The 26,227-nt window shown below is 42.9% G+C and overlaps 1 protein-coding gene across 1 annotated transcript in view; it reads left to right on the forward strand.

Annotated features, from left to right (window-relative positions):
- The window catches only part of gtdc1 (glycosyltransferase-like domain containing 1), a 98,008-nt gene that overhangs the window by 41,523 nt on the left and 30,258 nt on the right, over nucleotides 1-26,227 (forward strand). Inside the window, exons 2-4 of the mRNA XM_034186273.1 lie at nucleotides 428-609; nucleotides 5,286-5,453; nucleotides 11,007-11,180. Coding sequence (XP_034042164.1) covers nucleotides 428-609; nucleotides 5,286-5,453; nucleotides 11,007-11,180 — 524 coding nt within the window. The remainder of the gene's footprint in view (nucleotides 1-427; nucleotides 610-5,285; nucleotides 5,454-11,006; nucleotides 11,181-26,227) is intronic.

Consider the following 26,227-nt stretch of genomic DNA (forward strand, 5'->3'; position numbering starts at 1 on the left):
CCCTGCAGGAACTGATCTGGGCAGGCCCACCATAGTGCAACACTCTTGAATCCGTTGGTCTCACTGAGTGCCAAAAACGGCAAACAATCCGCTGTCGTTAAATTTACTTTAGTCAGTCACAAAAATTTGAGAGTGTAAGTTCAGACTGGTGTTTTGTTTTTAAGGTCCCGGTCTCGGTTCACCCATCGAACCTTTAAGGTCCCGGTCCCCAGCTCAAACTGTTTTTGCTGACTCCTCCCCTCAGTGACATCACATAGTGGCATCTGACGTGAACACAGATGCTGCTGTTTCACTAGGTCCTGGCTCTGCCCCTTATTGATGTCCACCTGATCTGCAAAGTTTCCTGTTGCAGGTCAAATGTTATCTTTTGATGTTTGTTTTCCTGACACAGCAATGATCAGTAATCTCCGCCCCCTGTCTCTGTCAGAGTCCTCACATCGTGCTGCTGGAGGCGTTTTACGGCGGCTCTCACAAACAGCTGATTGACCTGTTGAAGAGCCATGTCCCAGGCTGCACCGCCTTCACGCTGCCTGCCAAAAAATGGCACTGGAAGGCGAGGACGGGGGCGCTGTACTTCATGCAGACTGTCCCTGTCTGTCCATCATACAGGTAAGACGTGGAGGTGGAGCCTGTCTTATTTTTCTCTGCACCGTGGAGTCCATCGAGGTTTAGTCCAGAAATGCTGAACTTACATAATGTGACAAAAAAAGACTTTTCTCCTGATTTTCTGACTGCATGTATTTACCTCTGCATATTGGGGGGGGGGCATGTGACACACGTGACACACGTGACACACGTAACACATGTGACACACACACGGTGCCATTATACATCAAGATTTCACCCAACAGAACCTTGTGGGTTAGGGTTTGGTTATTTTCATTTTAAAATTTTTGTTTAATTTGTGCTTTGGCAGAGTCCCAGGTCAGAGGTCACTTTTTGGGGTTGTTTTGGAGCAGGTGTTTTTGTCTCTGGGTCTCTTTGCAGGACAAAGAGTGTTTTGTCTTTGAGGTATCACCTTTGATGTGGATCTGATCATTAATAACCTGCATTAATTTTTGCTCTGACATCAGAGGGGCAGGAAGTCTGACGCCTGACTCATTCTCAGATTCTTTTAAAAATGTCAACGTGATCAGGAATGATTCACGGTTTCACTGACTTCACCTTTAGCACTCCAATTTCTGCACCGCAAACAGTGAACAAACAAAAAAAAGAAGTTGTCCAAGTTCAGAATTACTAGAATATCTGTTTTTAACTTCTGGTTTTCTGTTTAGTTTTTTTTACTTTGGGCTCGGCTGATGTATTAAAATCTGTTTAAGATAAATTAGTGAAATAATTTATGAAAGATTTAAGAATAAAATCAATGAATGTTCATAATGGAAAACTGTGTGTGTGTGTGTGTGTATGTATATATATATATATATATATATATATATATATATATATATATATATATATACACACACACACACACACACACACACACACACACACACACACACACAGTGTATAAAGTACATTTAAATACACGAGGGCTGCTACTAACAATTATTAATTAGTCTGAAAGTAATCAGCTGATTAATCAATTTGCTGTTGGGTCCATAAAATGGTGAAAAAACTGGATAACTGTTTCCGAAAGCCCAAGAAGATTCCTATAAATGTGCGGTTTTGTCCAGAACCCAAAGACGTTCCAGTTTACTGCCAGAGAGGAGGAAAGAAAGCTGTCAGATAAAGCAGAAACTGTTCACATTTATGAAACTGATATCACAGAATCTGAAAATGACTCAAATTTTAAAATGCATTTGTTGTTGCAGCTGTAATATACAGTAAAATGAGTATTTTAAAAGTACAACTTTCGAATGCGCACTTTTCCTCAGATAATTAAAGTGAAGAACGTATTTATCTACAGAAATCTCTTTTGCTGCTGTCTGGTATTTTTCTGCGTGTATTTTAATTCCACTTGTTTTCCTGCAACATGTTTGTTGTTTGAGTAATTTTCTGTCAGTGATTCCAGCGCGGGGGGGGTGCAAGTCCATGTCAGCACAAACTCAAAGGTAAACAATAAGTCAATAAATGTTCTTGTCTTATAACTGGTGCGTTTCAAGGACATGCCCATGTTTCCACCTGGCTGCAGCAGACAGAGGGGATGGACTGCTTATCTGTCTGGGTGGTTGCCATCCAGGACACAAGGTAGTTATGGGATGTTGTGGGTTTAGCAAAACGCACTACCAGTGCAGTGACGTGACTTATCTTTTAACTCAGCAAATTAAAAGAGCACATACCGTGCACTCCACAGTATAAATGTACAATCAGATATTTTTCATCCATCGAGGTTTCTTGGATCTTGATTTTTGACTTTTCACCAAAATACTACAAAATGTAATCATCTCCAGATATCTGTCCAACTAATATTGCCAGCAGGTTACACACGCGCACACACACACTGCTCACCGCTTTGTGGACATGCTGTGTAGTATAATATCACAGTCCAAAACCCAGAATGTGGCAGCTGAATGTTGGACCGGTGTTACTTTAATCCAGTGAATAACTGATGATCTATCAGACGTCATGCGTGATGTGTGTTTTTGTGTGTGAGCTCTCCGTCCGCTGCCATGTGGATTTGTTTGGCGATTCGTGCAGGTTTCAGCCTCTTTATTATTAACTCCACAGGATGTCCCGTCAGACTATTTTTGGCAGGAAAACGGGGTAAAAATAGGAACGTCTCATATGTTTTGAGTCAGAATTACTGCATTATCGAGGGCTGTAGCGGGTGGCGCGGATTCCCATTCCACGTGGACCCGCAGGCCTCTCAGGTTTTGATTGAAAAGGTCTGATCAGGCAAAGGAAATTGGGCTAATCCCACGTCTGAAAGGCACGAGGGAGACGTGATCTCAGTGACGGCTCGTGGGCCGGCCACATCAAAGCCGCTCGCTCGTCGGTTTAAAGGAGAAGGGAAAAGTGTAGTCTGGGTGGTGGCTGAGTGATGAAGAGGAGGATGGGGTCATTTAGGGAGATTTAGACCTTCAAAGACTCTGTTCCTGGCTACTGCGGTTAACGCCACACCACCAGCGTGCACAGAACACCCACAGCACAACGAACCGGTCCAGATATTGGTCCCAATCACTCCGTCAGACTTGCACAGCACCTTTTGATGAGTTCAACATAATGGACAGGTTACTCTGAGACAAAACTGTGTGACGGCACTCCAGACTTGCAGCCTTGCACAACACGCCCTGTTTTCAGTTTAGAAACGTCTGGATTGTGTGCGTCCTCTAGATTCAGCAGCACTGTCCAGCCGCTGTGCTGAGTGAGTGAAACAGCCTGTGACACGGTGTTAAACGGACGCTGTGGAGTGATACAGTAGCTACATGACACCATGAGTATCGCAGTCAGTGTTGTATTCAAGTCCACCTCATTGAGGCCAGTCACAGACATTAATACGTTACCCGGGCAAAGGAATACAATAATGCTAGGGGGGTGACAAGGCTGTTTTGTAAGACTTTTACACATTAGTACTTGTAGATGTAGCGTGTGTCTTTGTGTATGTGTAGTACTGTGGTGACTAGAAAACACTTCATTTAAGCAGTGTGCTATAAACCATCATATGTGTAAGGTCACTTTTTGTTTGGTAAACGGGTAAAAATGCGCGGCTCCAGACCGTCTTCGGCTTATTCTTTGATCCCAGACGATGCCGAGTCTGAGGCTGAGGCATCTAAACAACAGTCTCGAGACCGAGACTGGCCTTGGGACTTCCAGCACTGATCGCACTCCACCTATCACAATTTGATGCATATCACGATACACTGTTCACACTATTTACACAGAAGGAAGTCCGTGACAAACATTCTTTTTTCAGTTGATCCTGTTAGGGGGCACCACAGCAGATTGTCCTCTGTCTCACCAACCACCTGCATGTCCTCCCTCAGCTCATCCATACGCCTCCTCTTTTGCCTCCTGCCTGGTGGCTCCATCCTCAGCATCCTTCTCCCTATTTACCCTGTGTCCCTCCTCTGTGATGAATGTTCAGCTTTAAAGAAGCAAATTATTCTGAAAGCCTTTATCTTTTTCCTGCTTGTGTATTTTATAAATAATTGCTGATTCTTCTGCATTGTTTCTTCCATGCAGGAGTTTATTTTTTATGGTATTAAGATACTTGTATGAAAAAAGTTCTGATACAAGCCCCCGATGTGATTATCATGATAAGAGATTTATCGTTCCACTCCGTTAAACAGTTACTTTGCAGTTTACTGGCTCAGCCCATTTACCCAGATCATAGAACATGCCCAGCATTTTAAGAAAGATTAGTAAAAACGTATTCCAAAAACAACAACAACAACTTTGTCTTACACTGTATATCTGTGAAGTGTTCTGGCTCCACCCCCGTCTCTGGTTCTACACCAGATCGATTGACTGACTGTTTCAATGGTTGGTTATGTTTAGGGTTTTTTTTTTTTTATCTCACTACTTTAACTTTTAACTGGAAAGAATAATCTGGGTTAAATGGCCATTTACACCAGATATAGTATTTTTGTTTTTTATCTTATTTGGAAAGTGACTTTATCGACATTCAAACTTGCAGAGTTTGAGAAACTGGTCAGCTGAATGCTCTTTGGTTTTAGGATTGTTGTTCCAGTCAATAATTGGGAAGTTACCATCTCAGACGTCTTCTTCGTCTTAAAGTTGTTGCTGCTAATTCAAATAAACTGTGCAAAAAAAGGTGGCAATCCACTTTTGTGAATCCAGCTTAGAAACTGCAGAATTCATTTGGGTGGCTGTTGAAACATTACGAAAACCAAGAAGAAGTCCGGTTGCTGCACAGAAAATTTCCAGATATCTCCTGACTGAGGATCTTTGACACCAAGTAATAAAGTCAAGTCTGGGATCAGGCCCCGGTGCCTCAGCACAGCCACATCACCAGAGGACCGCCCGATGGCAGGCGTCCAAACAGACAACAACAAGCCACAGTGTGTTTTTTTTTTTTTTTTTTTTTTTAAAACTTGTTATAAGTGATGGATTTAACTTTTATGGCTTTTTTTTCCTGACATTCTAGAAACTCAACAATAAATCATAAAAGTCAGAAGTTACTTTTTCCAATCGTTTCACCTGGTATCAGTTTTTTGTGTATCCCTGCGTTGTGGAGTGTACTTGGACCTGCACACAGCCTCGTACTCTCCCATGGACCTCCATGATGGTCTCAGATGTGGTTCAGGTTTTGGCTTGTGTATGAACGGTGTCTGCTGTTAATTTTCCTTCCATTGAAGTCGACCGTGTTCTTCCATCTGCAGGGTTCTGTTTACCAGCTCTGTGCTCAACCTGTGCGAGCTGGTGGCTCTGCGGCCAGACCTGGCCCTGCTCAAGAAGGTCCTCTACTTCCACGAGAACCAGCTGATTTATCCTGTACAGAAAGACCAGGAACGGGACTTCCAGTACGGCTATAACCAGGTCCTCTCATGGTAAGGACTGAACCAGAGAAGAGCACTAAAATCTGTTTTACATGTTTGAGCTTCAGTCTGAAGATGTGAGGTCAGACTGGTATCAGGTAGGCCGAGACAGTCGTTCTCAGTTGGACCAGGTCAGATCTGTAACTCCCTACTGGACTTATGATAATGAAAGCTTTTTAAAAACAGGTTATATAAAGAATCTAACATTTTACAGCCGTTCTGATCTGATTGAACTTGCTGATTGATGAGGTGAGCCACAGTAGACCTGGTCACCCGACCAAGGCTCTAGAAATTCATGCTATGTGCAACTTCAACCACACACGTTGAATGAGTAGGGCTGCAACAAACGATTATTTAGATCATCGATGAATCTGATGGGGTTTCGACACGATTAATCGATTAATCGGATTAGAGGGGAATTTTTTAAAATGTGCCAGGGAAACAATTTTTCTCTCCTTCCATCACTTTAATTAACAACAGAACATTATCTGAAAACTTAAAATACTTGAAAATCAACAAATCGTCAAATGTCACTTGGCTGTTGAAATATAAAATAATAAAGAATAAAACAGTTTATAATTCATTCATTCATTCATCTTCTACCGCTTAGTCCAATTAAGGGTCGTGGGGGGCTGGAGCCTATTCCAGCAGTCATAGAGCGTGAGGTGGGGTACACCCATGACAGGACGCCAGTTTATAATAAAGAACAAAAATAATTATTTCAAATGACATTGCTTTATCAAAGTGCTGAGTTGCCATAAAACAACATTGAAACATATAAATGTTATAAAATATATGGTGAAAAAAAGAGGTGTTTTTGTTGCTGCAAATGAGCAATTAGCATAACCAGTTAACCATAAAACATAAATCAAAAACTGTAGCCTGACTCATTATATGTGCAACATTCTCTGTATAACTTGTAAACTATGTGGTCATTTCACAATGACACATGTGACTCATGTCTCTTTCTCTAAAATTATATTGTAGCATTATTAGTCATTATTACTATTATTAGTGTTGCTATTATTATTAATATATAAATAAAAATAAATTTTAAAATATTATAATTTGTAATACATTTGACTCTTTTACAACAACAAACGCTGAGCCATTAATTATTGGGTGACCAGATGTCCCACATTGTTTCCCAAATTGAGATGGTTTCCAGTGTTGTTATTGACAGTCAGGCTTCAGTTTTGAAATGTGTTGTTTAAAACACACATTTTTAAAACACGCATTTCAACACTGAAGCCTGACAGTCAATAACAACACTGGAAACCATCTCAATTGGTGGCACAAAGTGGGACATCTGGTATGGGGTTAAAATTGTCTCATTAATATTTGTAAATGCACACAGGGTGATCTACAAATAATCATTGATTTGCAAATGTGTTCAGATATCCACAAATGCAAATTTCATATTTGTAACTTGTAAATTGGTCTTTGCAAATAATGTTGTATTTGCAAATATAAAACTTAATTTGTAAAAAAAAAAAAAAAAATTACATTTGTAAAACTGGAAATTGTATTTGTGAATTGAGTTTCAGCATTTGTGGATCACCAATTACACGCATTCATCGCTTTCCTCTGCGATGTCATTTTGAGACATTCTTTTCGCGAACACAGATCCACAAACAAATGCCGACTGATTCACAAATACACACGCACACTGGATATCCACTAGATGGCAGTGTGGTTCCATTCATTGATGTGGCTGAAACTATATGCTCCCGGGTGAGAGAAGAATAAATCATTTCACATTACCGTAATGGAGGCGTCTGATGGATGGGTATGTATGTGGTGATATTGTCTGCAAGGTCAGTTATTTTTTAAAATTATGATGTGTCCGCAGATTTCATCATGGGGAGGGGGGGCGGGGGTGTTAGTGTTGTACTCTTTAACGCAGTGGTTCAAATAAGCGTATTAAACAGCATTGCGCCTGTGCGTGCTCCGTGACACAGACATGCTGCAAACTTCTTTTAAAAACTTGAAAGTTCTAAAAGTTTGCGATGTACACATGCTACATTTAGCTAAGCTTTGCACAGGAACCACACAGTGTCACCGCAGCAACCAGTCCCGCTTTACAACTGTCGCAACAGCCAGGCTCCGTGGATCCGAGGAAACTGATTTGTATCTACACAGATCAGTGTCCGCGGACTTACAAAACTTGCATGATGTCGTAAAAAAAGAACGCTTTGCGATGAGCATTTTAAAAACTCGTAACGATCACGATTAAAGTGTCATCCGGGAGCATATAGTTTGTTTGCCACATCAATGAATGGAACCACACTGCCATCTAGTGAATATCCAGTGTGTGTGAGTGTGTATTTGAGAATCAGTCGGCATTTGTTTGTGGATCTGTGTGGATTTCGTGAAAAGAATGTCTCAAAATGACGTCGCAGAGGAAAGCGATGAATGCGTGTAATTGGTGATCCACAAATGCTGAAACTCAATTCACAAATACAATTTCCAGTTTTACAAATGTATTTTTTTTTTTTTTTTTTTTTTACAAATTAAGTTTTATATTTGCAAATACATGATTTGCAAAGACCAGTTTACAAGTTACAAATATGAAATTTGCATTTGTGGATATCTGAACACATTTGCAAATCAATGATTATTTGTAGATCACCCTGTGTGCATTTACAAATATTAATGACACAATTTTAACCCAATAATCTGGTCACCCTAATTAATTATTATACAGAAAACATGCACAAACATGCTGAAATGCCAGCAGCTTAATGCTAACTTTAACATTGAAGACGCCATAGATATGCTAACGCGTTAGCATCGAAGTTAGCATAAAATACATCTATCAACTGTTTCATAAGACCATAACTATAACTAAGACCATAAATATTCCTCACAAACATGTGCTGTTTAGGGTTTTAGTGGAGAAAAATTAAGATAAAGCGAAATAAAACAAATGAAACCAACGAAGCAGCATCTTGAAGCACTCCTTCATTGGTTCAAGATTCAAAGCAAAGCTCAGTTATATGGAAGAAACGAAACATTTGCGATAAAACAAAGTTATTTAGCAACTAATCGATGACTAAATTAGTTGACAACTATTTTAATAATCGATTTTAATCGATTAATTTGATTAGTTGTTTCAGCTCTGTGAATGAGACATAAGAAGGTTCTGCTTTGGCCACGTTCACACGGAATCCTTTCTGCAGGGTTGTGTGGATTTGTGACCATGCAAGATTTACAACGTGACCGTAACAGTACAGTGACAAAGTTCTATTTCTCAGGACAGATCAGTTTCGGGGGGGTGGCGCTGGTGCATCAGCCACACTATGGAACCCCATTGGGTCCTGGATGGCAACCACCCAGCAAGACAACTGGAAAGTAACCATCTGTCAGCTGGAGCCAGGTGAAGTGTGGCCTTGGTCTTGTCCTGTCGCTGGTGTCCTGCTGGATCATGCTTAGAAATACGCATGTTTTCATTCATTTTCTGCTGCTTGTCTGGGTCCATATAACGGTGGCCACAGGCTAAGCAGCTCATCCCACACTTCCCTATCTTTAGCCAAGTCCTTTAACTCTTCCTGGATGATCCCCAAGCCGGTTGAGAAATATAATATAATCCCTCCAGCGTGCCCTGGGCCTTCCCTGGGCCCCCCCAGTTGGATGTGCCTCAAAGACCTCCCGAGGGAGACCACTGAGGGGCATCCTCACCGCGTACACCTGAACCACCCTGTGTACCTTCTTTTGATGCAAAGAAGCAGCAGCTCTACTCAGAGTCCCTTTCAGGTATCCAAACTTCTCACCCTGGTCCTGATGTTAAGCCCAGATACCTGACTGAGGAATCTCATTTCCGCCGCTTGTATCAGTGACCGGTCATTACCTAAATCTCATGACCATGGGTGAAGATGGAACACATGTTTTGTTTGACACAGTCATTCCAGCGGTCCCAAAGGATCCTTCAAGGAGACCTGGTACCAAAGACATCCAGTTTTCACCTTTGGTCACTGGTTAGAGTTCAACTGTACAGTTGGGAAGTTGGGAAGCACCGGGACCCTGTTGAGATATGAGCATCACCAAACATCTCTGTCCAGTGACCTTTCCAGACGTCTCCTGACCTCAAAGTTAGAGGACCCAGAGACATGACCCTTGGTGCTAACCGCTGTGAAAATGGAGTGGCTGCCACACCTGATCCTAATCCGTCATCAAGCCAGCATCCACTGACTGTCCAGCAGTTGGCAGACATGAGATATTACATAGACAAAAAGTTTTGAGTTGTTGCCTTAACAAATACCAAGGCCTCTTAAAGTGTCAGACTTCTGTAATCATTTAAATTTCATGACTCAGAAAATATCTAATTTAATTATTGGAGGAATAACCATGACAAAGTTCACCGTGTGTGTGTGTGTGTGTGTGTGTGTTAAACTGATTGTGATCCTTCAGGTGTTGTCATGTGAATTTTGATGGTGTTATTGTGATCGGTGTGATTTATACGGTCAGCACTGAACGCTGAGCGCCTGCATCATTACCGTCTGTCTGTACACAGAGTAAAAAAAACAGAAGCGCTCTGCTGTAACGGTTTGTCTTAATGAGCGTGTCAGGGGGCATGTGATTGGTTAACGAGCTCGTTCCTGCGCTGTGCCGTCTGTCTAATTGAAGTCAGTCTTGTTGAGCGACAGCGTTGTGATAAATCAGGCGGCTAACGGTAAAGTGAGGCTCTCTCAAAGAAAACTGATTGTTGTTGATCTGCGTGGGACAACATGTCAATAAGTCAGCTGTGCGCAGCCCACTCCATCGACGCTAACGTCGTTAAGCCGGCTAGATATGGCAGCATTAAATAATCTGCCTCTCCAAACCGGCGGATCATTAAGAGACGTCTGATTGGATTCCAGCCAGATCACTTTGCTGATTTGAATCCTGAAGCAGCACATCGCCAGAACGGCCGCTGATCGGCACCGACACGCCGCTATCTGAAGTCCAACCACGCACTCTGGGCCCAGGTCATGTGACTGCCATGTCCCTGAACAAACTTATAAAACCTGTTCAGATGGGACTTTGTGCGGAACTGGTTCTTGAGTCCGGGACGGGTTTTGATTAAATAAATCCAGGTGTTTATTCTACGTTCTTTATAAAGTTTCTTTTTTTTTTTCTTGCAGCCTCTGTAAGTGGACACATGAGTAATTAAAGCACTGATAATAATTTTATGTTTGTCATCATTAGTCAAACCATGATGAGTTCAAGTTCAGCTAATTATTAATTAATTTATATTCTTAAGCTGTAAATTAAATCAGAATTTCAGTATTGGTGAAAAGGAAGTCACTGTTCATTCTTTTTTTTTTTTTTTTTTTTTTTTTTTTAGTTTAAGTGAAGTCATGAAGGTTTCTGTGCTGTTCAAAATCTGGACCTGTGAAACTCACAAGTTTGGATTCTTTTTTTGTTTTCCTTCCAGTTAATCTAAGAAAACCATAAAAAAGTCATTATAGTTGACAAATGATTGATTTAATCATCAAAAAATCCCAAAATGTGAATTTAAAGTCAAATCAGCAGATGTTCACTGTTTCATGTTTACACCCCCCCCCCCCCCCCCCCCCCCAACAGCCTGGTGGCAGATGTGGTTTTGTTCAACTCCCGTTTCAACATGGACTCCTTCCTGTCCTCCATCAAGACCTTTATGAAGAAGATTCCCGACCACCGGCCCAAAGACCTGGACCAGCTGATCCGCCCAAAGTGCCAGGTCCTGCACTACCCCATCCAGTTCCCCGAGGTCACCAGGTCAGTGTTGTGATCCTGTGTTTTCAGGGATAAACAGCCCACTGGTTACTGACAGCACCGGCTTGCAGTCTGAATCCCACTCAGAGTTCAAAGTCCAAGAGTGTTTTAATAATCCACGAATCCTGAACTTCTATTCTGTGAAAAATGTGTCAGATGTTGGGCCTTGACCAAACAGTGGGAAAATTGTGGGCCGGGCCTTTGACCTTTCCCTTGACTTTCAGAAATCTGTGTGGGGGGGGGGGGTTCTAAACATGGCTTGGGCTCCACAACAAAACAATGTGACCCTTTTTTTGTGACAGGACGCCAGTCTGTCACAGGGTCACAGACAATTTAAAGTTTCCAGTCCATCTAACCTGCATGTCTTTGGATGCTGGAGGAAGCTGGAGGAAGCTGGAGCACCCGGAGCGAACTCATGCAAACACGGGGAGAACATGCAAACTCCACATAGAAAGGCCACAGGTGGGAATTGAACGAATGATCTTCTTGCTGTGAGGCAACAGTGCAAACCACTAAGCCACACTGCTGTCATCAAATCACAGAAATGATAAATTATAGCTTCAGCCTCTCTGAAGGCTGAGTTCAGATCAGCAGCTTGGTTCTGGTTGGTTTTAGGCCCGTTTGCAGGAGTGAGCACCAAAAAAATACAAATGAACTTAAAACAGAGAAATGACTGTTGTTTTTTTTTGTTGTTGTTGTTGTTTTAAAGGACCTCTCAGTATTTTGGCCTGTTCCTCCTCCTCCAAGCTGTTTTACTGTTTTAGCCTCAATGAGTTGTAATTTTTGTGGCTTTGAACTTTGACCTCGAATCATCCACAGTAAAGTACAAGCACATTATTCCATATCCTCTCTGCGTTAAGGGGGTAATCACTGTTTTTCTAATGTTTTAAATCAGGTTACGTCTGACCTCTGACCTCTGTTACAGCTCTGTATGTAAACACAGCTCTGTGCGCTGAAAGTGTCCTTGTGCACTGGATCCAGATCAGACTTTATAAACTGCCGTCTCGGTTCACTGAGGTGCTGCTTCACTTTTTATTGTTCTGCTGCAGGGCGGCCCGCTTTGCGCAGACTTTCTGGTTCCTATTAGAGTCCAAATTAACAGCAGGCTTTTCTTCACATGAAAGTGACAACATGAGACATTTGGGATTAGAATATTAGCTTTGAAACAGCAAAAAATGCCACTTTATTTCTCCTGGGGCTTATTGATAAAACTGGGAGGCCCTCGTCAGAATCCTGCTTTAGAACTGGATCTGCATTGGGTTTTGGAAAGAAAGGGGAGAAAAAGCCACATTGTGAACATCAAATTTTGGTGTAGTGGACGCGCAGTACTCCTTCAATATAAATGAAGAAACGCAGAGATGTTTCTCATTATTTGTGTTCTGCTTTTCTTTCATTTGTTTCTACTTTGAGTGTGAAGGTTTCAGCTCAGTCGGATTGTTCTGAACTCACTGTGGTTTTAGCGCTAATTATTGTAGAACCCCCCCCCCCCCCCCCCCCGAGGATCCGCCTGCAGTCATGTATATGTGCGTCTGTGCCTGTCGTGTTTTTGTGCAAGCGTGTGTGTGCGTGTCTGTTACATGTTTGAGTTTTCGTCGCTGTGACTGTTGTGTTTAAGCAACATTTTAAATGCTGTTTACTCCAGTTTACCCTTTAAACAGTTATCTGTGTAATATCTATAAAAACTGCTCATATTCATGTCGGATTTTATTTTGTGAATGTGTTAGACACCACGGTGGTGCTGTGGTTAGCCTTCGTGCCTTACAGTTAGAAGGTCATGGGTTCAAGGCCACCTATGCCTCTGCCTCCTTGCATATCTGGAAGAACTTCTGGTGTAAAACTTGTGCCAAATCAAGTAGTGTGGTGACGTTAACAGCCAAAAGAAGGACGCTTTCAAGAAGTATGTGAAAACAAATCTCTGACATGATTAAAAACAAGAGCTGCAGCCATGAACTGATTAGTGGACAACTATTTTGATAATCGACTAGTCATGTTGAGTAATTACAAAGATAAGTAATAAATCCAAGTTCTTCGATTTTAACTTAATTAATAAGTAATAAATCCAAGTTCTTCGATTTTAACTTAATTAATAAGTAATAAATCCAAGTTCTTCGATTTTAACTTTAAACTAACAGTTTTACTGTTTAAGACTGAGAATAACTTTATTTGTCCCGAAGCAAATTATTTTGCCAGAGTACTGAAACTGTGAACAATGTTTGGCAGTAAACTGAATATCTTTGGCATCATCTGGAAGACTGCTGTGGCGCCCCCTAATGGGAGCAGTCGAAAGAGGAAGAAACTAAATACTTAATAGCTAATAATAAATGCACCACCGTAACACATGTACATCATCACTTTTATAGCCGTCAGCGCCGTCTGAAGACGATATAAGGACATTTCCAATTTTCTGAACATCTGAGTTCGATTAAATCAGTCGATAAGAAAAAGATCACGACGTGCTAAATGTGTCTTCACATTTAGCACGTCGGAAGGAGACAAGTGAGGGAAGACACCAAGACACTGCTGAAGCTTCAGTGGCTTGTGTTTGGAGAAGCTTCTCTGCTTCATCAGTCACAGTGAAGTGCAACAGAAAAAGACTGTTAAAAAGAAGACATGACATTTACATACAGTTTGGTCATGTGATCTGGTCCTTTCTGTGAGGAGGAGTCTCTCTTGTTCTGACCCAGGTTCTGTCTGTCTGAGGAGGTGAACCTGTGTAGGCTGATCCAGCGTGCAAAATACTAACAGATCACGTTATTGTTATTCTAAAAACATCCAAAATATAAATTAAAGTCACAGTGTGATTGTGAAGGAACACCAAGTCTGATTTAAAAAAAAAAAAAAAAAAAAAAAAAAAAAAAAAAAGACACGTGAAGCCTCAGCTGGAGTTTGTCAGGAGACACGTTAGAGGGACAGATTCTAATGTCAGCTGGTTGGCATTTTGTTATTAATTATGTCACATTGCTGATGTCAGTCATGTGACACCATGTTTCCGCCGATCGGTTTGCTTGTAGCAGAATGTGTGAAATTGAATCAGAACAGAAACAAAATGTGACAGTGCTTCATTTTTCTTTGTTCCATAGCAGCTGAACATCAGCAGGAAGCTTGGAGACTAAATGGATTTTGTTCCAGGCTGGACTCAGTTTGTGCGAAACATTTAGTGCAAACTGGTTTATTATTCCTGGGCTGTGGAAAAGCTGTAAAATGCAGTGAGTGAACAGATGAACAAATGAACAAAAAGCAGATTTTTTTTTTTTTTTTTTGCCCCTGTTGTATCCCGCAGAGCTGTCTGCCCCCTGCTGGACACTTAGTAGATGCTGAACAGATAATGCATTAGGAGCAGGTGTGGTTGTTGCTCAGAAATGTACTGAATCAGAGAAATAAACTTATTTTTTGATTGTTTCACAGTGACTGCATTGTAAGAATGACACAACTAGTCACACCTACACACAACCCAGCAGAAAGGATTTTGAATGAATTTAGCCAAAGCAGGCACTTCTTCATTTTCTCTTCACATGTGGTCTGGAGTTACATGTACCGTATTTGGCCAAGCAGTTAAGTGTGCTTGTTTCCAGTGCAGAAGGTTCCTGGTTCAAATCCCGCCCCTGTCCATTCTCCAGTATCCAATGTGGAGTGGCATCAGTCAGGAAAGGCATCCGCTGTAAAACTTGTGCCAAGTCAACCTGCAGCTCCGCCTCTGGTCTGCTGTGGTGACCCCAAATGAAAACAGGTGAGATGCAGAACGGACTTCCTATAAGTCACACCGAAGTGTAATTTGCACTTTCTTTTTTTATTTTTTTTAAGACTCTGGAAGAGGGAGGAAAAAAAACATGTTACACTTTTTTTCTGTATGTGGAACTCACTTTTTAACGCGGTTTCCTTGGTAGTGAGTTTGACAATGGACTGGAACTCAGTGTAGCACATGTACACACCACAGCCTATGCTGTTACTTAATACAAGGACTTTTAAATTCCAAAAATAAAATGATGAACATGCTAGATGTTGTTGATGAAGATGGATCGCACCGTTGAAAACGCTACATTAAAAATGCATCCATTTAATATTTTTTAATGAATTGGGATATTTTTGTGCGTTATCGTGTATTGGTTTGTTTTGTGTGTTGATCCCTGGGAAAGGCCCTTATAAATATTATTAATTATCCATCCATCCATCCATCCAGTTTCTTCCGCTTTATCTGGAGTCAGGTCGTGGGGGCACCAGCTCAAGCAAAGCCACCCAGACCTCCCGATCCACACACACCTCCTCCGGGGGAACCCCGAGGTGTTCCCAAGCCAGCCGAGAGACGTAGTCCCTCCAGCGTGTCCTGGGTCTTCCCCGGGGCCTCCTCCCGATGGGACTTGCCCGCAACACCTCTCAAGCGAGGTGTCCGAACATTATTAATTATTATTAAGAACAAACGTGTGATTTATTTATTTTGTATAGCAGGTGCAGGACCTCCCAAACAAGTAAAAAAAAAAAAAAAAAAAAAAAAAAAAACATAACAAAAAACTTTTAACTTACACTTTAGAAAACGTGAGCCACTGTGGCCTGTTTTTTTTTTTGTTTTTTTTTTTTTTTAAATAAATTATCCCCCCCGATCCCGTCCCGGCCCATCTACCATGGGTGAACGTGAGAAGCGAGCAGATGTTCATCCGTCATCCTCAGAGTTCTTAAAGTTGCAGTTTTGTGCACAAATGAAGCAGCAAAACCTGAATCGTGATTAATTTAATCAGCATCAGTCTTTCAACACCTGACGACCAAAACGAACAAAGCCATAAACCCGTCAAGAGCAGGTGCCAGAATTCAGCACCTGCTGATCACACGGTCAGCATTGTTCTGATTTCACCCTCAGAGTCTGAGTTGTCCAGACTCACGGTCCTCAGAGACATCCCCGTCCCGCTGCTCAGCAGTGATGAATGTGACGGCTTTTGTCCCGCGCAGGTTTCTGCTGGCTCAAGTCAATCACTATTAAATTACAAAAATCCGCCCATCAAAAGGCGATTGATAGATAGCCGCGATGACCACAATGAGCCCTTGCTGCACTCAGAGCCGCGACTCTTTAAAAACAAAACATGACTTTGTTTTGGGTGTGGCAGGGGGTGGGGTGAGAGAGGGGTTCCCGGTGGGTTTCTCTTGGGCCGAGCCGGTGGTCGTTCTTGGATTCACCTCAGCTCAGGACGATGTGTGACATAAATACCTTTGTGGAGAAATCTGGCCCACCTCCCCAGTGCTGTGTGTTTTCAAAGCGCTGCGCAGGCTGGGTCTGGGGACGGCCCGTGGGCGTGTCAGGGGATTGTCGGCCATGCATATAATCGGTTACTTACACTCTGTGAGTTTGCTTTGGATCAAGCAAATTACCATCTGAAAATGAGCTGAAAATGACTCTGGGCGAGAGGCCGGCGCTGTGCAGCTCGCTGCCACCGATCCCTGACCAGGCACCATGTTCTTCCACACCACCAGCTCTTCAGGTTTACCTCCACCAAAGGAGGTCATATGATCAGCGCCATTTAGCTGCAAATAATCTGGATATCATTAAACAAAAACAGATGCATTTTTTTGGGGTGGTATTTTTGCTCAGATGTTAATATCTTTGCAGATGATTGAAGGTTCGAGTCTTTTTGAACGTGGTCCTGGTGCTGCCTGTCTTACTGTGTGGTTGTGAGACTTGGACATTACCCAGTGACCTAAGATGATGGCTGCATGTCTTGGTACTCGGTGTCTCCAAACGATCCGTAGGGACTGCTGGAGTGGTTTTGTATCAAACGAGTGGTCACTAAGAGGAGGAGGATCACTCACATTGTGAGGGAGCATCAGCTTCGACATTTTAGGGTCATGTGACCCGTTTCTCCATGTATGATCCAGCTAGCCTGAGTGTCCCCAGTGGCTGGAGAAGACCGAGGGGACGTCCACGTTTCACCTGGCTACAGCAGATAGATTGGACTGGTTGTTTGCCCTGGCGGTTGCCATCCAGGACTCGAGGTGGTCCCTTGGTATTGTGGATGTGGTAAAACACAGCACCAGCACATGCTCCCAGACTTGACTTAACTTGCTCAGAAACGTTTCTGTTGATCTTCATGAAACCTGGTGGAATAATCCCACATATGAAGATGGAGAACTGGAGTCGTGCAGCTGATCAGGATCTGAATCTGAATGTGGACTCTGCTTGCTCTTGTGATCAGTCTGGTCTTGAAGGGATTTGATTTTGGTCCAGCTGGCTCCCTGCTGATTGACAGGAAAATGTCCGGTTTTATTTAAATGAGTTCGGATATTTTCTTGATACCTTTTTTTCTCTGCATGTCTGATACTTTGAAATGTGGGTGGGGCTTCGCTGTGCTCTTTGAACACCTTTGATCTTGTTTGCTTTTACCTTAAATGTTTGGTTTTTTTGTGTTTCAGTGGGTCAGGTCCCGTTAAAGACGATCATTGCGTGACCTTTAGTGTGAACCCGGATCCACTGTGTTAATAAAGCTGCGTTAGTAAGTAAATACGCAATCATTCCAACACATCAACCTGTTTGTCTTTGAAGGTGTGTGCTCTCTGTGTGCACAGCTGGTTTTGTAGGATTATTCAAAGTACTAAACTCTTTACCTGGACCCTTGGTGACGGGTTCCCATCCATCCTCAGACCACAGACCTGTGCTGTCAGAGAGTCTTTGACTATTTTCTTTTTTTTACTGGTTGCGTATTTTTTTTAATGTGTTGTCGGTAAGCGGTCTGATGGTCTCTGCTGCAGGCGCACATTATGATCAATACGCCAGTTTAATTTATGGACGGGTGTGCGCTGCACGTGCTGTGTGCGGAAACCAGACGCAGGTTTGAGCGCAGTGTGTATCCTTTTATTTTTAGCCCTCCCATCGGGTGGTGGTGGGGGGGCTGGGGGGCTGCTTCTCATTAAGTGTGTAAGTGGCAGCAGACAGTTGAATCTGCTTTTAAGTTGATTGGGAAAAGGTTGTTTCTCTGGCGGCGTCTGAAAGTCCCTGATGTGGCTGATGTGTCAGTCGGCTCAGGTCGTGGTGCGTTTGAGTGCTGGAATGAGGCGTTTGGGAGCAGATGGCAGGATATCCGCTTTGAAAAGTTCTCCTCCTCACGTTCAGAGGTAGCTGCACGTCTGTGCTGCACAATGAAGACTGTGAAGAGGTCAAAGGTCATTATCCCCACCAGCTGTAAAACCTGCTGGATTCACCTTTATGAATAAAACCTCAGCAGAGTTCACGTTGGGCTGCTGTCCAGACTGATGTCAGTGAAGGGTTTCTGAATTACAGGCTGCACATCTGCACAAGGTTCTTTTTTTTTGTTGCCATGTGTGATAAGTTGCTGCTAAGTTGCCCTGAGAACTAATTAAAAACATGAAAGCAGCAGGAAAGAATTTCACAGGAAAGTGTGTCCAAACTTGTGACTGGTAGTGTGTGTGTGTGTGTGTGTATATATATATATATATATATATATATATACCGTATTTTCCGGACTCTTAAGTCGCACCAGCCACTATATCTATCTATATCTATTATAAAGAAAAATAAACCATGAATAAGTTGCACTGGACTATAAGTCACATGGACATACAGGTACGTTAACATGAAAAGTTCAGATGATAATATTGTGATGCCAAAAGGAAGAAATGGCGCCACCTTGAGTTGAGAAGATTTATTCGACAGAATACATGAATGTGGTTCTGCAACTGAACCATAACCCGCACCATCGCTGAACGGTTCTTTTCTGACACATTACCCGCTGTGGACCATAGTACACACCAGGTGTCTGCTGCCGATGTTCGTGCAGCATCTAGCTGCACAGCTCGTGACCTCCCCATGGTGTCGACGCCAGCTCCTTCCAAGTGCAGACGCTAAACCTCCGCCGTCGCTCACCCAGTGTTCCCACGCAGCTCTCAGCGTCAACGTAAACACTCTGCTCACACTGATATCCAAGGGTTGAAGCTGTTTTGTTAACCCTCCAGGAATAATAGCAAGCACCGTGTTCATCTGCTTCACACGCTGTTTCACAATCATTGTCTGTGTCAGGTGGGCCTGGGTGAAGTGAGGAATACGCGTCCGATGTTCTTTTCTCTGATTGGTTATCGTGACCAACGTGACCTATAGGGCGGCCGCCATACCGTCTGATGCATTGCGTTTCCATTTCCGGTGGCCATTTTAAAACATAGAGCGACTCTGTCACGTAAAATTTTTTTATTATGGTAAATTAAAGGAGAATCTACTGGTATATTTTTTCATTTATAAGTCGCTCTGGAGTATAGGTCGCACCCCTGGCCAAAACATGTAAAAAAGTGCGACTTATAGTCCGAAAAATACAGTATGTATATGTATATATCATCTCTCATCCTGTTGTTGTGTGTGATCATTGTTCATTGTGCTTATGGGTTTTTTCCTGCATTGCTGCTGCATGATTCAATGCAGCAGCAATGCAGGTTTTTCTTTCCCAAGTTTTACCTTGTGTGTGCTTTTTATATGTGTTCATGTACCGGGCTGGCTTATGTGTGTTGTTTGTGTGTGTCGTCTGTCGTCATGAGGCCAGTCATGGTTTGCTCAGCCCTGCTGTTGACCTAAGGCAGGACATACATCTGGAGCTGGTCCCCGGGCGCCTAAAGGCGACTTCTGCTCCTAACTGGCAATTAGGATGGGTTAAATGCAGTAAACACATTTCATTGTGCAGGGAACATGTTCCTTTGTGCATATGACAATAAAATTCTTTTGAATCCTTTGAATATGTATATGTATATATGTATATATATATGTGTGTGTGTGTGTGTGATTCATAACATTTTGGTATCAAACCACTTATGACAAGTAAATAAATCAAATCAATTTTATTTATATAGCGCCAAATCAAGCACTTGGCGACAGTGGGAAGGAAAAACTCCCTTTTAACAGGAAGAAACCTCCAGCAGAACCAGGCTCAGGGAGGGGCAATCTTCTGCTGGGACTGGTTGGGGCTGAGGGGCGAGAATCAGGAAAAAGACATGCTGTGGAAGACAGCAGAGATCAATCACCAATGATTAAATGCAGAGTGGTGCATACAGAGCAAAAAGAGGTGAATAAAAAGAAACACTCAGTGCATCATGGGAACCCCCCAGCAGTCTAAGTCTATAGCAGCATAACTAAGGGATGGTTCAGGATCACCTGATCCAGCCCTAACGATAAGCTTTAGCAAAAAGGAAAGTTTTAAGCCTAATCTTAAAAGTAGAGAGGGTGTCTGTCTCCCTAATCCGAATTGGGAGCTGGTTCCAGAGGAGAGGAGCCTGAAAGCTGAAGGCTCTGCCTCCCATTCTACTCTTACAAACCCTAGGAACTACAAGTAAGCCTGCAGTCTGAGAGCGAAGCGCTCTATTGGGGTGATATGGTACTATGAGGTCCCTAAGATAAGATGGGACCTGATTATTCAAAACCTTTGAAGTAAGAAGAAGAATTTTAAATTCTATTCTGGAATTAACAGGAAGCCAATGAAGAGAAGCCAATATGGGTGAATGATTATTCACCCATATTGATTATTCACCCAAATAATTATTGATGATTTACAGTTGAATGGCAACCAGTTGCTTTGCCTCTTTCTTGTAGCTAAGGGCAATAGGGGTCCCAGCCATGCTTGACAGCATTGTAAACAATACTGTTCGAGTGCCTTCTGCTGGACAAACTGTGATGACACAATTGCTAACAGCAAAAGCTTTTCTCTGCATTGTTTATTCATTAAAATAAGTTTTTATATCTGCAAAAAGTAATGCAGATACGCATATCAATCAATCAATCAGTCATCTTTTTTAATATAGCCCTTTCCACAGCCCAAAGTTTGACCAAAGTGCTTTCCAGTATTACTAAAAACACAACACAAGGACAATATAAAATAACACATTGGATCTGTTTCAGTCAGAGTACAAAGCACTTCACAGTACTGAGTCTGTACTTTTAAAGGTTTTTAATGACCTCCTTTTAACAACTGATTCTGGCAGTTCAGCCGTTTTAGTGCTTTTAGAGCTCACTGCAGCTTTTGACACAGTCGACCACACAATTCTGTGTGGGTGTCAGGGGGACTGTTCTGGAGTGGTTTAGGTCCTACCTGTCGGAGAGGTCTTTCTCCGTTAGGCTGGGGGACTCCACCTCGTCTTCAGCCCCTCTTCATTGTGGAGTCCCCCAGGATTCTATCCTGGGACCCATCCTCTTTGCTCTATATCTCCTCCCACTCAGAGAAATTTTTAAAAAACATGACATGGCCTACCATTTTTATGCTGATGATTGTCAAATCTACATGCCTATCGCTAAAGACAGCCTGTGCCCCCTGACACCCCTACTCGACTGTCTGTGTGACGTCAAGGATTGGTTATCGCAGAATTTTTTTTAAATTTAATGAGGGCCAGACAGAGGTTATGTTATTTGGAAGTGCCCTTGTTGACTTGGGACCTCTCAAGGATTTTGTATGTCCCAAAGTCACCAGCCTTGGGGTCACCATAGACGGCGATTTTAAACTTGACGAACAAATTAATGGTGTTTTGAAATCGTGCTTTTATTATCTCTGTCCTTTATCAAAGGTAAAACCGTTTGTATCTTATAACCTTTGTGAACAACTTGTGCACTCTTTTATTTCAAGTCGTCTAGACGACTGTAACGCACTTTATTTTGGCATCAGCCAACAAGCTCTTTCCCGTCTGCAGTTAGTCCAGAATGCTGCAGCGTGACTTTTAACAGGGGCTTGGAAGCGTGATCACATAACCCCAGTTCTTGCATCTTTGCACTGGCATCCTGTTAATTTTAGAATTGATTTTAAGATTTTATTGTTTTTTTTAAAGCTTTGAATGGAATGGCCCCTCAATACATCACTGACCTCCTACAGACTTACTCTCTGGCGCGTGCTCTGAGGTCTGAGGACCATTTCCAGTTTGTGGTGCCTAAGACAAGACTTTATACCAGGGGGGACAGGGCGTCCTCTGTGGAACGTTCTGCCCCTCCATGTCCAAACATCCCCCACAGTGGAGTGTTTTAAGTCTCGTCTGAAGACCCACTTTTATTCTCTGGTTTTTAACACTGCGTGAGTTCCCATAGTAGAGAAGCTTGAATCTTCGACTGGACTGGGTTGCTTGACGCGAGGACGTTTCGCTTCAAATCACAGAAGCTTCCTCAGCTAAAATTCTTGCTCTGGTGGTCTGACTTCTGTCTTGACTCTTGTAGAGAAGAATAATCAAGAAGTCACAAAAGCTGGAGTTTTAAACCTAACCAGACCCCTCCTACTGAGAGGCAGACTGCTATAGGCCAGTGACTAAACAATAGCTCTAATTAGCACCTATTGTGCTCTAGTTAGCACCCTCCTAATGACAGGGCAGCTGTCCCTCCCCTGACAACTCTGCTGATGATGTGAATGACTCATTACCATGAACAAAAGACTGAAACTGCTTTGACCACAGGACCCCATTGTAAACAGGGGATAAAGCGTGTCTCAGACCCCCTCCCCGGTTAAGGCTGGGTTTCAAACGTTTCACAAAGAATGCCTCCTTGACCCCTCTCTCAAACCATTTCTTCTCTCTGGCTAATATTTTAACTTCCTTGTCTTCAAACGTGTGGTTAGTGTCTTTAAGGTGGAGATGAACTGCAGACTGAGGTCCACTGGCGCCCTCTCTGCGGTGCTGGTATAGCCTTTTGTGTAAAGGTTGCTTAGTCAGGAGTAGGGGAAAAACTACAGAGTATCTTCAAACAGCACAAAATCCCAGTTTACTTTAAACCGGTTAACACCTTGAGACAGAAATTAGTTCACCCTAAGGACACGATCCCTAGTTACAAACAGAGCAATGTAGTGTATTCTATCAGATGTCAGGAAAACTGTAACGAACACTACATAGGTGAGACTAAGCAACCTTTACACAAAAGGCTATACCAGCACCGCAGAGAGGGCGCCAGTGGACCTCAGTCTGCAGTTCATCTCCACCTTAAAGACACTAACCACACGTTTGAGGACAAGGAAGTTAAAATATTAGCCAGAGAGAAGAAATGGTTTGAGAGAGGGGTCAAGTAGGCATTCTTTGTGAAATGTTTGAAACCCAGCCTTAACCGGGGAGGGGGTCTGAGACACACTTTATCCGCTGTTTACAATGGGGTACTCAGGTCAAAGCAGTTTCAGTCTTTTGTTCATGGTAATGAGTCATTCACGTCATCAGCAACGTCCTCGCGTCAAGCAACCCAGTCCAGTCGAAGATTCAAGCTTCTCTACTATGGAAACCACCTGGACAACTGAGAGCCTACACAGAAACACTGCGTGAGTTGTGTGGTCCTGTTTTATTGTTGTGATTTTTACTGTTTTTATCCAGGTTGATTTTATTGGTTTTATCTTTTGTATGCTGTATTTATTTATATCTGTTGATTTTATTAGTTTTCTTTCATCTTTGCATGTTTTATTTATTTTTATTGTTATTTTACTTATTTTTAATTTATTTCATGACTATTGGGGTCTTATTATGTTCATTCTATGTGCATCACTTTGGAAACATCTTTGTTGTTAAATGTGCTATATAAATAAAGTGGATTGGATTAAATCAAAGATTAAACAAAATTAAATCAAAGATAATAGATAAGTGGGTACGTAAAACCAGAGTAAAATGTCGTTCTTGGTGGCTCCCCTCACGCCTTCATGCGCGCTCACTCAGTGTAAGAGACGACCTGTTGTTAAATCTGAATGATTTAATTATACTCCGAGACGTCCCACAGGAGAAATCAGCTCTTTTCTCCGTCTTTTGGATGAGTTTAGGACGGATGAACCTGGACATGAAATGGCTCAGTAGATAGTTGGCCTATTAAAAAAGTGGGCGGGGCACAGACGCTGTCATTGTGACGCTGATGAATTTAAGGTTTGATGCTGACTGTAAAAGCTTGTGAGTCAGTGTGCTGTGACAGACGTCAAAAGTAAATGTGGCCTGTACCCAAATACTTTTGGACCCGGAGGTTTATCGATGTATTTAGTTTGGTGAGTCGCTGTTTTTCCTTCACTGCTTCATTTGTCCAAATGGCATTTTAATGTGCAGCAGACTGTCGTCGCTCTGGCGGATTTGGACCTTTGACCTCTGGGTCCTGCGTCCTCTGAAGACCTGATGCGCTAAAACCTCCACTTTGATTACTTCAAAGTGGCAGCAGCGGATCCTGATGAAAACACGGCAGCTCGCCATCCTAATCACGCCTCCTGTGACTTAAGCTGGCGGGGATGATGGAAACAGCTGCCGGCCACCTTCATTTTCCTGGGTTACTTGAGGTCACACCTCCGTCCTGTAATGCGCTGTGTGTAGGTGAGGTGGCGTCGGCCTGCTGCCTCGCTGTCGTCCTCGCTAAAGCTGGAGGTACGCCACTCGCTCGTGTGCCAGGAACAACCACAATTAGGTCCATATGGCTCTTTGAAGTTTAGGCAGTGAGCTGTGATGAATAGTGATGAATTAAGGATCAAACTCAGCATCGGTGATTTGTCCTTAATACCGAACTCTAGCTGCGCACGCTGGCTAACGTCCAGCCGTAACATCAGCCAGAAAAATAAGTGTTCTTAAACTCTTCAGGCCGTCACAGAGACCTGGACTTCTCTCTGGCACTGATGCCGCGTAACTGAGTGCAGAATGTCTAAAGTGTCTTCAAAGGTTCTCAGAATTGGTTAGTTGTTAGTTAATTGGTTAGTTGTCTCCACGCAATCTGCTCTTACCTGCGCAAGCGTATCTGTGACATCACGTCACGGAGTGTGACAAGCGGCCTTGTGACCAGAAGCTCGTAGAGTCAGTCCAGGTTCAGTTTAGGGCTCCAGCCGTGTAAACCTGCTTTTGTTATCTTATGGAGTGATGTCACCGGTCGGGGGTCCATGTGTGGACGCTGCTTGTCAAAATATCCGTACCCCTCTGACCTGTGGCGGCTTTCTGTCTCATTACCACCTTCTCCTGTTGCTCTTTTACTGGTTTTATGTTTGTTGAAGATCTTCAGGTGGTTTTTGGCCGTCAGGTGTGTATCCGTGGCACCACGCATGCAGATCTGTATTTTAGTCTTCTTCTGTTCCACACAAACTTCAGGTAATGTTCCGGATTGTTCTACCACCAAACAATTTACAGACATCTGCCTTCAGACGTCATGCAGTCGTGCACATCTTTAACATAACAAATAAAACCAGATTATAAGGCAGTGATTTCAAATTCAACCATAGTTGATCTCTGATTTGTACGGACCGCCACCGCCTGTTCGGCACACACATGTAATCTGCAGATTAATTGGAAAATTTGGAAAAAGAAATTCAGAAATATGGATTTCTTGTCTTTAAGGTGATAGCTGCGTAAATCTCAACACAGGTGAAATAAACGTGAGTGAAGACAAAAGGTGCGTGTTGATGTGAAGAGAGTCAGTTAAAAGCAGACCGTCTCTGCCGACTGCCGCGCTCCACTAGAGGCAGGGTGACGCTCCACGCACATCGTCCAGTCACAGCAATAATTGATAAGAAATATCAGGAAGCTGAGGAGGGCGTGTGTGCGCTGTTCTGGCTGAGGTCGTTCAGATCGGTGAGCGTGTGCCGTCTTCAGCCGCGGGCTGAGCGAGAAAACAGACTAACTGTGGTTTGACTGTGTCTGTGCTGACAGTGGAGATGTGCACTGCACGTTGGTGTGATCTTGCACGATGTGCAGATTGTGACGAGAACCCCACAGCAAACCTGTGCTCGTGTCGGCGCCCTTATGGACCTGACTCTGGTTAGTGATTACTTTGGGATCAGCCCTGCTGTGCCCACTGGGGTTTTTTGTAGCCCTCAATTCCACTCTCCTGCAGCCGCTTGGGATTTTCTTTTTCCAGCTGCACCTTTAGAGGAAACCAACTGAACGCAGAGCTTTTTTTTTTTTTTCAGGGTATTACAGATCCACAACAGATGCCTCGCCTCCTCTGGACCGAAAATAATCTGCTCAGGCCTGATGTCACATTTTTCCCACCATATGCACGTTGCATAAGTTTATGTTTTGCCCCGTAACCCAAAACAAAAGGACACCATGAAGGCAGGCGCATTCACTTCAGCACTCTGTGCTCGATCTCCACCAAAGCGTCCCTCCGCGCCTTT

The sequence above is a fragment of the Thalassophryne amazonica genome, chromosome 14 (genome assembly GCF_902500255.1).
Source record: "Thalassophryne amazonica chromosome 14, fThaAma1.1, whole genome shotgun sequence".
Lineage (NCBI taxonomy): Eukaryota > Metazoa > Chordata > Actinopteri > Batrachoidiformes > Batrachoididae > Thalassophryne > Thalassophryne amazonica.